The following is a 15206-nucleotide window of genomic DNA, read 5'->3' on the forward strand; positions in this document are numbered from 1 at the left end:
GGGTCAGTCACAGGGGGGACGCGCTGTGCTCCCCACACAACTCTCTGCAGGACCTGCCCATGCTATGGCCCTTCCTAGAGCCAACTGAAGGCCATCTCAGCCTCTTCCGAACCTCCACGGTAATTTACAGCCTTCATAGCTCACTCTTCTCCGGCCTCCTGTTGGCTCTTACTCATCCGTGCGACACACATTTGCTCTGCCCACCCCCGCCCCTGACACACGTTCCCGCTTGGAAGCCTCCGAGCGCCAGGTCGGCAACTGATCGGGCTTTACACCCACGAGAGCCTCCAGGCCATAGCAGGCTTGAACAAAAGCTGCCTGGATTGGATCATTTAGCGTAGTGAGATAAATTTTCAAGTTTGTGAAGAAAAGCCACACAGATACACCAGCGGTGATGTTTCAAACTTGAAGATTTCCTCTGCAACAAAACTGTCTTTTTCTATCAGCAGCCATGTGAGTAATTGTAAACAGCCTGAAAAATTACCATTGATTTCGAAGCATTGATTTTCTGCACCACAGTAACACATTAAATCTCTTTGCTGGAAAGGACAACGAGAACTAAGAGAATAAAGTTGCACTCCAAAGAGTAGGGTTAGAGAGGGACTAACACAGCAAAATGAGTTTAATAAGTTGCCTATTTTTATACTGGATGACCTGCAGAGGACATTTTGCTTCTGTGCAGAAAACCCTGTTACAAAATAAGTGAAAGGTCAGATGCCCCAAAGAGGGGAGCCAATGCCGTCTCCAGCCACGGAGTGGACGGATGACTGTGTGATCAGACCACAGGGACCCCTCCCCCACCTGAGGCGCTGGGACTCGGTGCCAGCCAGGCTTGTGTGCATCTGTGGTTACCCTGGAAGGCAGATGCCAGGCCTCCAAATCTGAGTCCTGTGCACTGGGTCACCTCTGGCTTTGTTTTGTTACTGAAACTACAGGTTTAAAGGAGTGTTAAGATTTTCATCATGGTTTTCAACTCTGAAGAAGGAGTATCCTCAGGCATATGTGTGATGGTTTAAATTTATAACCACCATTCATAAATTTTTTCCAAGCCGACCTTGTTTCTGTGACCTTTAGTCATCTTGTTACTCCCAGTAGAACTGCTCACAGCTAAAACAGTAGTACTGTTATAACTTTGTTTTTACACTGAAAAAAAATTTTTTCCCATCATCCTTCACCTCACCAATCCTCCACCACTCCTCCCCACTCCCCTACCAAAAAACCCCAGAAACTTCTAAACTTGGTTTCAAGCTCAAAGCAGATTTTATTTATTTATTTATTTTTAGAACACATCAGTTAAATCTGTTCGTCTTTTTTGAGTTGAGGGACTGGAAGAAATCACACATCGTTTCTGATGTGATATACCCATGGGCGGTTTTGCATCCTACCTAAAGATAGCTCAACTTCATTTTAAGATGTTTTGCCTTCTTTGGCAATCAAAATCAAACTTTTCTAAGTAGATGTGTGCTTGTGGCTTACGTAACTCCGAGCACACATCAGTGTTTCCTGTGGTCTTCACTTCACCCTGGGTAAACTTCTGAGCCCTGGAGGTGAGACTGTGTTACCAGTGTCCCCACTGGCATACGACTGCCCCAGGTTGCTCAAGCTCCGGGATGAGAACAGGGTAGCGTAGTCACTTCTGGACTATATACAGGCTTTCTCAAAGGTCAAATTGTCTGCCTACTTGGAGGGATTTTTTTTTCATCATCGTCTCTATTTCCACAGGGAATAATGCCAAGGAGCTGGAAATCAGAAAGTTGCAGGACCAACTGTGTGACCCTGTTAAAGTCACCTACCATTTCTGGGTCTCACTCTGCTTACCTGTAAAATAGGACCAGATGCTCTCAAGGGTTATTTCCAGCTCAAAATCAGTCTCAGGCTTTTCTCACTGGGCAGAGCCCAGGAGGTGGTCAAGGTAAAGGAAGTAGCTCCCTCCTCCCCAAACTTCCTCCACCCATCCAGTCTCCTGCTTGTTGTTACTTTTCTTCTATCCCCTGAACAGCATGAAGCTTGATAAGAAAGCCAATAACACAAGGCATTGAGAGATGGAGAGCTCCTGGATCAAGCCATGCCTGAAGCCATACTGCCTTCTGGACTATTCCGTTACCTAGAGTAGGTGAGTTTGTTTTTCTATTATTTATAACAGAACAGTCCTGATACCTAGAGTGAGGCAGCAAAGGAAAGTCAAGCACAAGCGGGATAGGAATTTGTTCTGCTGTTTGGTTTATTTAAACCATAGGGTTAAATATATGTCCCCTCCGAAACGTATGTTGAAACTTAATCCCCAATGTAGCAGTATTGAGAAGTGAGGCCTTTGGGGGGTGATTAAATCATGAGGGCTCTGCTGTCATGGGTGGATTAATCCATTCATGGATTAACGGGATATCATGGGAACGGAACTGGTGGCTTTATATGAAGAGGAAGAGAGACGTGAGCCAGCACGGTAGCACACTCTACCCCTCGCCATGTGATAACCTGCTCCGCCTCGGGACTCTTGAGAGTTCCCACCAGCAAGAAGGCTCTCACCCAATGCGGCTCCTCAACCTTGGACTTCTCGGTTTCCATAACTGTAAGAAATAAATTCCTTTTCCTTACAAATTACCAAGTTTCAGGTATTCTGCTATAAGCAACAGAAAATGGACGAGACAAGTGCCCTGCCATCCTCAGCTCCTGCTCTCGCAGCTCTCCGGTGCCAGCTCCGCGCTCTGGTCTCAGGATCCGGTTCCTCCTCTCTCCCACTCACCCAGGCTGTCATCCCTTCTGGCTGGCTTGATTTCTTACCCAGTGCAGGGTACAGTCTCTCACCTTCTCAACCTTCTTCCATTCTCACCTTGGCACTCTCCAATACTGAGCCATCAGGAAATTCAATGCTTCCCGGTCCTTTTCATGACATGGCAAACATAGAAAATGGTAATATTTGAATGACACCCTGGGGTAAACTAAACAATTAGGGCATCTGTAGGTGCTGAGAGGGAAAAGTCCACTACATTTTCTTTATATTATATAATCGTGATAAGAAAAATTAAAATACAAAGTCCTAGGGAAGACATGGCTTTGTACGAACACTGAAATAAAATCTTTTCAAAATGTTACATGAGAAACTTGAGGTTGCTTTCATGAACATGCCTTTTTTATATCGGATTTAATGCTTCTGCTGGCTGTCCTCAAATCCTGATCAAAACTTTCTAATGACAGTCTCTTTAAATTCTTAGTAGCCACTATCAATAAGAAACTTTGCTCACATTGAGAATAAAAAATTTAAACCATTTTTTACAACCTTTAAAAAACGTCAACAGTTTATATTTAAAGAATCAACTTTTTCTCATTTCTACACACAAATTTCTTATGATTTCTCGTTGATATTTCTTGTGATCATGGAAATGGATTTCTAATCCAGTGAGATTATTTTATATCATCAATTCTTTCCAAATAATGATGAGGCCCTGATGTGCGGAATGCAAGAACATTGTTAAACCAGCCTCCCGATACCTAAAACAAATGCCACCAAATGGTCTGTCACATGCGAAGGCAAAGACTTAGTGCCGCCCACAAGTGCCCTCACCAGCCTCCCCTCTCTGGTCAGCCGCACCTTGGCCGGGTGCTCAGCAGCTCCATGGGCCCCTGGTCCAGGATGGGCAGCGTCATGCTCTGAGGCTGGCCACACACAGCCTCCAAGGGGAGTACGCCTTGTGTATTTGATGTTTGTCATTGTGCTTTTGCCTGCAGGGACCCTCGGGTCCATGTGTCACCTGGCCACCCCCATGGGCTGAGAGGATTAATACCTACAACCTCCTGGCCACACAGCAGGGTGTCCTGAAACAGCAGTTGGGAAACTCTGGACAGCTCCTGTCATCACAAAGTGAATGCACCCTGTGTCATCGCTACCCGTGGGAATATTAATTCATCTGTCTGCACAGATTAGACCCCAAACCCTAATCTTGACACCGTTCATTCGCATCATGCTTCTGCAGGGCACCCAGAAACCAACTTCAGGACCCTTTTCTCAGTCCTTGGCTCTCCAGGACTTTTCTGGAGCAGTCAGAACTATTTTCTGCCTCCTCCACCAAGAACCATTTCTCTTTCGGCCCTGTGGGCCAGCACCTTCTTGAGCCTCCTCCTACTTCTTGACTTGCATTTTTCCCCTTACTTTCTTGATCTTACTTCTTGACGTCTTACTTTCTTTCCTAGTTATTTTTCTCTTCCACCCACTAATGTGGGGGTTCTGGGCCCTTTTCACTTCATGCCTGCTACTCGCTGCTTTTACCATCACCGTTGTGTGGACAAATGTAAAATCTTGCCAGCAGTGTGACTGCCCAAGCTCCAGTTCTAAATTTCTGCCTTCCCTTTGAAGAGTTCCATCTGACACTCGTATCGGGGCCCCCAGTTCATCGGGCTCCAAAGCCCCTGAGTCCTGCCAGCCCCAATTAGCTCTTCCTTCTCACTCCCGTTTGCGTGAAGAGCACTACCATTACCCCACCAAGGCTCAAACCCGAGGGCAGCCTTGGCTTCTCAAATGACTGTTGAATCTTGATAATTCTCCCTCCTGAATGCCTGCCACATTCATCTCTTCTGCTCGAGACGCCACCCTGTTCTAGGTTTTTTCCCCTCTCATCTGGATTATTAATACAATAGCCTCCCGACTAGCCTATCACCTTATTTTTCTTCCTTCTGCCACCTTAGACAGATTATTACCAGATTATTCTTACAAGGCAAACTCCTTTAAAAGTTTTCAATAGCTCCTTTTTAGTGATCAAATTTAGCCTAACTTCTTAGCCAGACATTCAATGGCCTTCATAATCTGTCCCCAGTCTATTTGTGTAGTCCTACTTCATTCATAGATTTTAGAAATATTTGTTTAACCCCATACTTTGTGCCCGACTGGCCCAGGTGCTGGGAATACAGCCATGAATGAAATCAAATTCTCAGTTCACATGGAACTTACATTCTAGAGAGGAGAGTCAGATACGAGGCAAACAAGTGCATGTGTCAGATCGTAAGTGCTTACAGGAAAATAAAGCAGGGTAAGAGGGTAGATGGTGACGGGAGTGGCATTTTTGATAAGATGGAAGACCTTAAGTCCTTAAAGTGGGAACTTGCTTGGCAAGCTGGAGAAACAGCAAAGGAGCCAGTGTGGATGAGCAGAGTGAACGAGGAGGAGGACAGGAGATGAGGGCAGAGAGGCAGCCGGGCCCAGGTCATGTAGGGCCATGTAGACTGTGGTCTGCACTCAGGATTGTATTTTGAATGAGGTGAAAGGCGTTGGAAGGTTCTGAGTAGCAGAATGACATGTTTTTAAAAATATTATACTGACAGCTTTGTTGGGAGAATAGATGGGAGCTGGGGAGATGAGAGTAGAAACTAGGGTACCAGTTAGGAGGCTATTGCAACAGTCTAGGCAAGGCGATGAGAGTTGCTGGAAAAGTTGAGCAACTGTCAAATTCTGGTTATGTTTTGAAGGTGATGCCAACAACATTTGCTGATGCATTGAATGTGAAGTATGAGAGGAGGAAAAGAGTCAAGGATGACTCAGAAGCAACTGAAAAAATGCAACTGCCATTAACTAAGCTTTATAGGAAGACTGTGGGATGGAAGTCTATCGGAGGAGGGAAGTTCAGTTTTTGGTGTGTTAAGTTTGAGGTGACTATTAGACATCCAAGTGAAGATGTCAAGTTGTCAGTTGGATATTTGAGTCTAGAATTCAAGGACAGATCTGGGCTAGGAATGAATTTGGAAAGTGTTCATGTCTAGAAGGTATTTGTGTTCGGAGATCAGGAGAGGTCACTTAGAGTGGAGAGAGAGGACAGTGGACTGAGCCTGGGTCACTTAGTAGAAGTTGGGAAGGTAAAGAGGGCTCAGCAAGGGAGACTGAAACGGAACACCCTGTAGGTAGAAGGAAAGTAAACCAAGAGACTGTAGTGGCCCTGAAGCCAAATGCAAAAAGGTCTCACCAAGCAGGGAGTAGTCTATGACTTGTTTGAAAACTATCACGTGTGTATGTGCGTGGACTGGTCAGTGTGTAAACAAACAGAAACTGTCACAGATTGATCACTGCTGAGTCTGTGTAAAAGGGAGTTGATTTTACTGTATTCTTTACTTTTGTATATGTTTGAAATTTCCCATTATAAAGAGTAAAAAAAAAATGAAGTGAGAAACTGTGTCAAATACTGCTGCTAGGTTGATGAGGAGCGTGGATTTGCCCCCGTTGAGGGCACTGGTGGTTAGTGATAAGAACAGTCTCCATGGAAATGCCTGTGGCAGTGGGTTCGAGAGAGACTAGTAGGGAAGGATGGGGGCTGAACGAGTACAATGAACTCCTTCAAGGAATTTTGCAGGAAACAGGAATGGAGAAATGGGTTAGCAGCTAGAGGGAGATCAAGGGGCCAAGGGAGGTGGGTTGGTTGGTTAGTTTTAAGATGCAGTGATTACAGCTCTATTTCCCACCATTCTCCTTCACATGACCCTGGACAAACCCCTCCGCCGCACCCTGCCCCATTCACCTCACCCATCCCTCAAGAGTAACAAACACCTCCCACCTCGTGCGCCACCCCAACCGCACGTGATGTCTCCAGGTGTTCAGTTTCTATCTACATGCAACATTTTCAAGAATTTTTTTAGAGGAGAGCTTTGGTTGTGGTGTTGTTCAGTTGGGGTCTCTGTGGTCCTCATCTTCAATGTGTATCAAAGTACATTGTGTTTATACTATACATCAAAACTATACAGTATTCCCCTGACAGCTTTCAGAAGGGAAGCAGAACTTCTACAGAAACTGTAAAGTTTCTTATTCCTTTAGATCCTGGAAGATAGCATTCAGTGGGAGCAACAAGAATAATATCTTTCACTTGCCTTTCCCACTTGAAAAGACAAGGCTAGAAGCAACAATTCATACTGAGGAATCATGGACTTGAATTTATTTTTGAAACTAACTGAAATGCCTCAGAAGTTACCAAAAGTTTTCTCTTTGAGAACATTAGAAATTGGGTGAGAACAGGTAGGTAGGGAGAAGGCGCCTTCAGTTTAAGAAATGGCAAGTTCAGTGAAACTGCACTAAAAAATAAGACTTGATTGAAAACACTACTTCCCTCACACCTCCCTCAGACTGTATCACAGCAAGGAGACCAGGGCATTTTCTTAAGATCCTTCCTGCTGAGAAGTTTCCTCAGAAGCACTCATTTTCGGTGCAAAAGGCAAGAACAGACAAGACACTTCTAATCAGGATCACACACAAGATGCATCAGAGAAGAAATTCTTCTCTGAAGAAATTCTTAAGAAATAAGAGATATTATCAGTGCTCCTATTATGCTATGGTGAGATGGCTAGGGTGACAGGAAACTATGTTCATACGTGGCTAGACTGAGGAGGACAATAACACAAAAGGGCACTTGAACCTCTTGCCCTAATTACTATTGAGCGCCCACTACTGTCAAGCTCTGTGATATGGGTCACAGAGATGACATAGTCCCTCTGCCACATCTAGAGCCCCTCGTCTTGAAGAGAGACCAAGGAAGACTGTTGTACTACAGTGTGAGATTTAGGAGGCTGTCTATGGGAGGATGGCTTCCTTGATCCTGAGATTAAGGGAGGTTGGGGCTTTCTGGCAGAAGCAGCAGCAGCACCATGTGCAAAGGTTCCTGGGCTTAGAGAGGACGGCATTCCGGGAAAAACAAGGAGTCACACCACTGTCTTACAGAGCAGGTGCAAGATCCAACCTGGACGGACAGGCTAAGGCCAGAATGCAAAGGAGCTCTTCATGGGTGGGGCAGGGGGTGGGGGGAGTAACAGGAGCAGGTTCGAAGTTTTAAAAGATCACTCTGGTGGCAGTGATTTAAAGAAAAAATAGACTGTATACCAAGTTCAAAGTTGTGGAAATTAGTGACTTTCTGCTGGTCTGATTTGTTGTCAAAGCCACATTCTGATTTTCTCTGTTGTATTTGGCTATGCTATTTCTGCACCTCAAACACCTGAGGGTTTCATTCTATTTGGGTATTTTTAAACATTTGGATAATTGCATTTTTCACCTATACACCTTATATCATAAGGGCATAATAATCAACCCCTTTAATCAACCATTGTGAAGTAATTTACTATGGTCAACTGTGGTTATGAAAATGACCTTTAGTTATGAAACCAAGAGCTGCTGCTTTTTTGAGGGTTTCCATGCTCCCCTCCCTACCGACAAGCCCCTGAATGGAATCTCATCTATGCAATGATCCCAACACCAGTCCCTGAAAATGTTTTCACCAGTTTGGGATGGAATACAGAAGCAAAGGACAATGTAGTGAATCTTTCATAAATCAAAATTTATTCTACATAAAGGTCAATTTTTCCAAAATATATCCCACTTCCTGTTTGGGTGTTAAGAGTTCCTTAATTTTATTAAACAATACCAACAATTGTTTTTTAATGCCCTTACATGGCAAAAGAGTTGGCAACCCCAGTTCCATACACTGGTTTTTTGAAATGTGAAAGCTAGAAGACTGGGTGGCCCCTGCTTTGAGCGCCCTCTAGCACTAGCTTATCATGCACAGTGGTCACCGCTCTCAGTCAGGTGAGGGGAGGGGCACTCTGCATTAACCAAGGCTGAGGATGACCTGCTAAAGTGTCAGGGTTAACAGCTAACTGTACAATTATCAGTAAAATGTTGGCCCAGTGGGTAATCACTGTATCTTTGGAATTTAGTATCTTAATGAGGATAGGAAACTTCCCTTCATGGCTGCCAAGTCATTCGCATTTAAATATTGTTGAATAACTAGTTTACATAGGTCCTAAAATGTATTTACTTCCTTGATCCCAACTTCACCTCCTTATATTAGAGAAAGGTGCTTGAAGTCTGTTGCCCTGTTAGTACCAAAGAAATGACTTAAATAGTTTGGGACCCCTGGCATGGAAGCAGTCCTTCATGTAGGGGATGTATCGAAGCCTGCAGGAGAGTGTTGTGTAAAAATTTAGGTGCTGGAGTAGAAAGACCTACGTTTGGGTCTCAGCTCACAACTCAGTCTCACATTCCTTATCTAAAAAGTGAGGTTAGTAACAGTACCCACGAGGATAGAGCACTTGTGTTTCAGGCAGTCTTGATGCTTGGTGAATATTCAATAATGCTAATACTGTTATTATTGTGAATACAAGAGATTTACAAAGTACTGGCTTCTACACAAGACGCATGGTTAGAACTCGAAAGGTTCTTTTCGATCATCTTGTCCAATTTTGGCTTTTTATAGACAGGTAAAGTGGGGAAGGGAGAGAACATAGAGCCAATAGGAGGCTAAGGCTGGACTTGCCTCTGGTCTAGCCGGGAGTGTTCTCTACCACGAGTTCTCCTAACTTGGGAATATTCGGTTCTTGACTTTCAAGGTTTTTTTGGTCAGAAAGAACTGTAGAGTTCAAAATGTAAACATTTAAAGATGGCAAATTCCATACTACAGAAATGCTGAGTCAACAAAGAAATTTGGTAGTTCATTACTTCATCATTTCAGAATATTTATTGCTGAGTATTCTTAAAAAATTAAATACATTAAAAATAACATAGCAGAATATCTACTCACACAGTAGACTGCTGAGATAAGTGAACAGAAATATTAAAAAGATGTGCCTTCCCCTATTTCTCTACACTTCGAAAATTAAAAGGCTCAAACTACACCCCCATGTCAATCAAATTTCTCAGTTTCTCAGGAAGAAAAATAGAGGATTTCCAAGTTTTTAATCTCTAGAGTGTAATGAAACCAATGGATTATACTGGGTGTGGCTGACAGAAGTAGGAGCTGATGCCAGCAACAGAAGAGACACAAAAGCATCACCAGTAAAACAAAGTAGACACACTTCTGTTATTTTAAATCAGTAGTTTTATTACAATATGCACTAACACGCAATTAAAGAAGGAATGTCCTGACATTTTCTGAGCATTTCACGGAAAGCAAATGTAACCATCCAGGCAAGTAGAGTCATCTACACCTTTTCTTAACAAAAAGCAAAAGCTTTCATGTGATACTGAAAAAAGCAAAGTTTTCTTATTCTTATCTAAAAAACTTCAGCCTCAGAAAATAGCTATTGTGAAGTGAGCTGAAAAGAGAAGTGTTTCCTTCCTGATATCCAAAATCCTGCCTCTGTATTTCTCCCCCAGCCTTCTAAATGACTTTTTATGATACTCCAGATGGTCGTGTGTTCAGGGGCTAAACAGGATCTACTTATAAGGCCAACTATTATATTTTACTGTAATTGAAAGGAAAGGATAAAATTAAGAAAATTAAGTCCTGCTAAAATGCACAACGACAAGGAGAAAATATCTGGGCGTATTAAAAATGAGATGCTCTTTTCACATAACTCATTTAAAAGGTTACAATTACCATAAACACTTTAACTCCATTAAAAATCACTAGCAAAGCTTGTTTTTAAATCTGCAAAAGGGCTCTGCCTTTACCCAGGCTCGGAGGAAAGCAACATACCGTATGAAGAGTCACTAGTCCTGGACAAACAGGCATCAGACTATTTGGAGTTGCATAGGCATTTTTTAAAGATCCATTCTGTAAAAGACACTATGGAACCTTGAGAATTTTCCCTCTTTCAACAGTCATTGTGGCAGTCAGGTGTTGTAATCCCTTTAGTGCCCAAACGACAAAAGTACTTTAGGAAAAAACATTAAAATGGCATTTTGGATAAATTCACTATACATTATATAACTTGGGAACAAGAAAGAAAAAAGCCCAAGCATGACTCTGGTACTTTATATAGAAAAGCACTGCAGGAGAAAACTTTGTTTAAAAACATTTAAAACTCAGGTGAATATAAATACATTTTTGGTTACTCTGTGCTGTATCATATAGAAATCCTGTCAGATATTCAGTCTACCAGGTAACACATTTGGATTTTCAGGTCTGACTGTAGAAGAATATATACTGTTGCATATACTTATATATGCGTCTACATATATAAAATTCACATCATGAAAATTTGTTTTAAATACCTAAAAATAAACACATTAGTCTCTAATCAGCTAATTCTGACAGTTCCTTCACAAGCCAGACACAGTTTCTCAGAAATGGCAGATGACCAATTAGCTGCCCTTCAAATCCATTATCTATCAATAAACGTTTTAAAATTTAGATGTCTAACAGAAACAACATCCCCAGAATAGAATATAGAATTCTGGCTTTGAAAATAAATGTCTTGATTTTCTTGATGTTTAGTTCCTACAAATGTCTACGCTTTGCCTCTGCATTTATCTAGCAGTGGGAGAGCATTTTCTAGTGACAGCATTCTATTCCATTGACATTACCTTCTAATCAAAGGAGTCAGCTGGCATTTCCTTTGCCGTTTTGTTCCAGGGAACTAACACAACATCGTTTGTATTTGATATCACTCCCATAGATCACAGTGAGTTGTGTCTTTTAATATAATTTACAATGTGCTGATACCACTGAGGTAAAGCAGAAGTAGCCCTGGCATTTAAAAAAAAAAGAAAAGTCTCCCAGTAAAACAACACATAAAAGACCTGGTGGTGTATATCCAAGTTCCATGAAGTAACTCAAAACCACTGCCAGAATGGACACATTGAATATCTGATAACACAGTTTAAACAACAGAAACAGATGAAAATACTCAAAATACGTCCTTTAGGAACGATGCAATTCACAAAAATGGAGATTTACTTTTTTACTTTTACATTTTCAAAAAAAAAAAAAAACCCTCCTTAAAATGATATAAACCAGACCAAGTTGTTTAATATAGTACAATCCTAACACACTTGTCATTTGTTTTTGAATACAGGAATCTCACAAATGTAAGAAATCCATGATAAATGATAGCAAGAATGTTTAATGCCATTGCCTAAATTTTTTAAAAGGAAAAACTGCCATAGTTGAAACACAACTTCTAAAAAATACAGTGTTTTATGTGCTCACAGTTCCAGATCGCTAACTTTATAAATTAAATGCAAAAGTTACCCATATATAAACAAGGCCTCTTTTTCATTGATTTCAATCCTGTTTAAACCTTTGGATATTTCAATCTTCAGATTCCACAAGGTAAGGCTGAGTTTATCAGATATAAATAAAATGTTTAAGTCCATGATGTATTGCAGCACTGAGGAAACAAACGCATCAGTATTTACAGGCTGGCTACAATACCTTTCTTTTCTTAAAAAATTTCAAATGTGTATCACCATCAAGTCACACTCACTTTTGAATTTCTCTGGCTACAAAAATTGGGCAACAGCATTTTTTCTCATTCATCTTTCCTCTTAACCCTGAAGTGAGAGGCAGGTCTTAGGTTGAAGGGCGCGGTCTTTTGGGAGGTGGTGGTGGCATGAGCTCCGTGTCAGGGTCCAGATGATGCTTTCGCTTCTGTCCTTGAGAAGCTGCAGCACATCTGTCGATGAACTCAAACAGCATCTCCTTGGTGACAGGGTTTGAGATGCTATTGCACACAGCTGTGGACAAAGGGAGACATGTGTCTCACGTGAAGGTTAATTAAGGCAGCTGACTCACCACAGGCTTGTGGAAAAGGTTTTCATCCCAATATGCTAAACACTTCCATTTTACCAATTTGAGTGACATGCTTCAGCTTATACTAATCTCCTCCCTTGCCCACATCCAAAATACGTGCTTTCCTAGTGGCTACCCTTTATTGGAGTATTAATTTTAAACCAAAATTTTTAAGTATTTGAATTATAAGCATGTCTTCACTATGGTTTCCTATCCCTCCAAAATAGTCTTTATGGGATTTTAATCTAGCACAGTGCATTGCATTATAGTCCATATTCAATTAAAACTTCTACAGAAAATGTGCCCTATAATTCTTCAATCTCTCAGAAAGAAGTCCACTCTGTGAAACATATATCACAGCACCAGCCACCATTCCTAATGAATAGGGAGGTTTCATTGAAGCTGGCAGACCATATTACTTTATCCTTTTTTAAGTGGCCAAAATTTAGTACCAGTCCTTTTAATTGCATTTACTTATGGTTTTGGAAGAAAAGACACTGGCTTAATCATTCCTACTTTTGAAATTAATCTTGACTGAACACAGATAGTTCCAACAAAACCCCTAAATGCACAAGAGTAACTTTTAAACTGCAAAACCTAAACTGGCAATTTCTAGATTTTCTTATAAGCTTATCATATATAGTCATCATCATCATTGACTGAACACTTTAAAAGTACACAATTCTATTAACCTTTAATCTTGGTTTTTATCTTTTTTCTCCTCTACTAAAAATGCAATCCAGAGCAACAACTGCTACTGGTAGTAGTATACCTTATAAACTTCAATTAATTTGTGTTGTTCCCCATGAAAGAAACTTACTATTCTGAATTCCCAAAGCATTCATATTGTACCCAAAGAACACTTGGAAGGATAGCATAGCAGATTTTGTTTTTTTAAATGGTTTTCATTTACTTTGTTCTCCATTGTTTGTAAAGTTATTTTAGGAGCTGGAAATTACATTTTCCCCTGCTAATTTTGTCTTTTACCATCTGGCAAACAATGGTTTTTATAGTTTTAAACAGATCTGAAATTATCATGGCTTTTGTTGTTGTTGTTCAATAAATTCAACTTGTATACAGCCCAGTATCCTGCCCTTTAAACTTCTCTTTTGGATGCATGGGCACAAGCCCACCAGTTTAGAGAGGAGAACCTACAAGCTGACTGCAGCCCAACAGGGTACAGACCTGACACTTCTTTCCCATCAAACCAGGATCAGGTCCAAATGACTCTATGACACATCAAGCAAAACAACAAAGCACATTTTGGTTCTGACACCTTCACTGTTTCTTTAACACAGAAAGCACTGGTAGGCTGTCATACTCACCCATGGCAGTGTTGTAGGCATTAGGAAAACTTTTGTCTGTTCTCTGTCTCATGAAGACCCAGCTGTTGTTCTCAAATTTGCATTCTATAATTTTGTTGTCATACTGTTTTAGCTCTTTTGTCACCTGTTTCAAAAAAGAATTGAAGAAAATATTTAAATCATTTGAAAGGCTTTCTGCTTTTTTGCTTCCACTATGTGACAGACACATTAGGAAATGCCAAAAATACCTCAGTAACTCTTCGTGCAGAGCTCTTTGTCATCTGAAGTATCTAATCAAGCCTAAAGATACGTTGTACACTCCCCCTTGTACACATGCTCATTTATCTGACATTTTATAAATAGTTGTGAAAACCACTGTCAATACATAGCAATTAAAAGAAACTTAGCAGAAACCAGCCACTTCTGGGCCAAATGCGAATATGTTACCATGGGGACCAATGCCTTCAATATTGTCTGTGTCTCTGTGGCTTTCAGAAATTGAATACACTGCCTAGGTTTCATCAACTTTCAGAAAGGTCTCACCATCTAAATTCCTGTGTCAAACCTAAGAAATTCCCTTTATTAGTTAAAATAAAAAGTTATACATAAAAAGTAAACACTAGGATCAAATTCAGGCAATGCGCATCCTAAATATTTTGTTTTTCAAGCAGTGACAATTAACCCAAAATCTAACCTTTAGGCTGTTTACCCTTTCCATCTCCAAACTAGTACAAATTTAGAGATGAAGCTACTTTTGACTTTAGTTAGTGGGTTTTTTGGCTTCTTCACCTCAGATCATTGAATATGGATACTATATCAAAGCTAACAAGTATCCATGGTAACTACAGAACCTTTTAAAAGATATTTCACTGGGCTGTAAGAATGGTTTTCATAAATAGGGAGCCAAGCTTATCTCTGCAGTTTTCAAATCAAATGCCAGTCATGGTAATATTTTAATTCTGTCCTCATCTTTCAAAGCTAACAACTTTTCCTCACAATACGGTAGATTGCAATCATTCAACTTCATTAGCATTATTTGAAATGCTCTCACTTTTCTACCCACATATTCACTACCACCTAAGAATATGAAGGGAAGCAAATTTTTAAAAGATGCTTTCAATTCACAGATTAGGCAGTAAATGTCTTCATAAAAACTTTCAAATTGTATTTCTTTTCCCTTAATGAGTATTACATTTAATTGTACTATTTGCATTTTCAACAAATCTGACAGGTCTAATGCATCCCGTGGTTCTGAAACTAGACCTGCCCAAAAAAGTGATGCTCCACTTAGCAAACTTGCTAAATTTATTCTCAAATATTCATTATTCTAGTCTCAACTCCCCTGCCTTGCTTCTTAGGGACCCACCTCTTTTTTTTTTTTTTTTTTTTTTTTTGATACAAGAGTCTCACTCTTTCCCCTGGGCTAGAGTGC

At 40.9% G+C, this 15206-nt stretch overlaps 1 protein-coding gene across 3 annotated transcripts in view; it reads right to left on the bottom strand.

The window, feature by feature from the left end:
* Nucleotides 1-9458: 9458 nt before the first annotated feature.
* The window catches only part of RNGTT (RNA guanylyltransferase and 5'-phosphatase), a 271692-nt gene continuing 265944 nt past the window's right edge, over nt 9459-15206 (bottom strand). For 2 of the 3 annotated variants that reach the window (XM_012638249.1, XM_012638248.1), the window contains 2 exons: nt 13796-13919; nt 9459-12415 (listed from right to left, as the gene is read on the bottom strand). In XM_012638249.1, the coding sequence (XP_012493703.1) occupies nt 12252-12415; nt 13796-13919 (288 nt within the window). In that variant the 3' untranslated portion in view covers nt 9459-12251. The remainder of the gene's footprint in view (nt 12416-13795; nt 13920-15206) is intronic. The other variant, XM_012638247.1, reaches the window with a different exon arrangement.

This window comes from Propithecus coquereli, unplaced genomic scaffold (genome assembly GCF_000956105.1).
Source record: "Propithecus coquereli isolate 6110/MARCELLA unplaced genomic scaffold, Pcoq_1.0 Scaffold127, whole genome shotgun sequence".
In the NCBI taxonomy this organism is placed as follows: domain Eukaryota; kingdom Metazoa; phylum Chordata; class Mammalia; order Primates; family Indriidae; genus Propithecus; species Propithecus coquereli.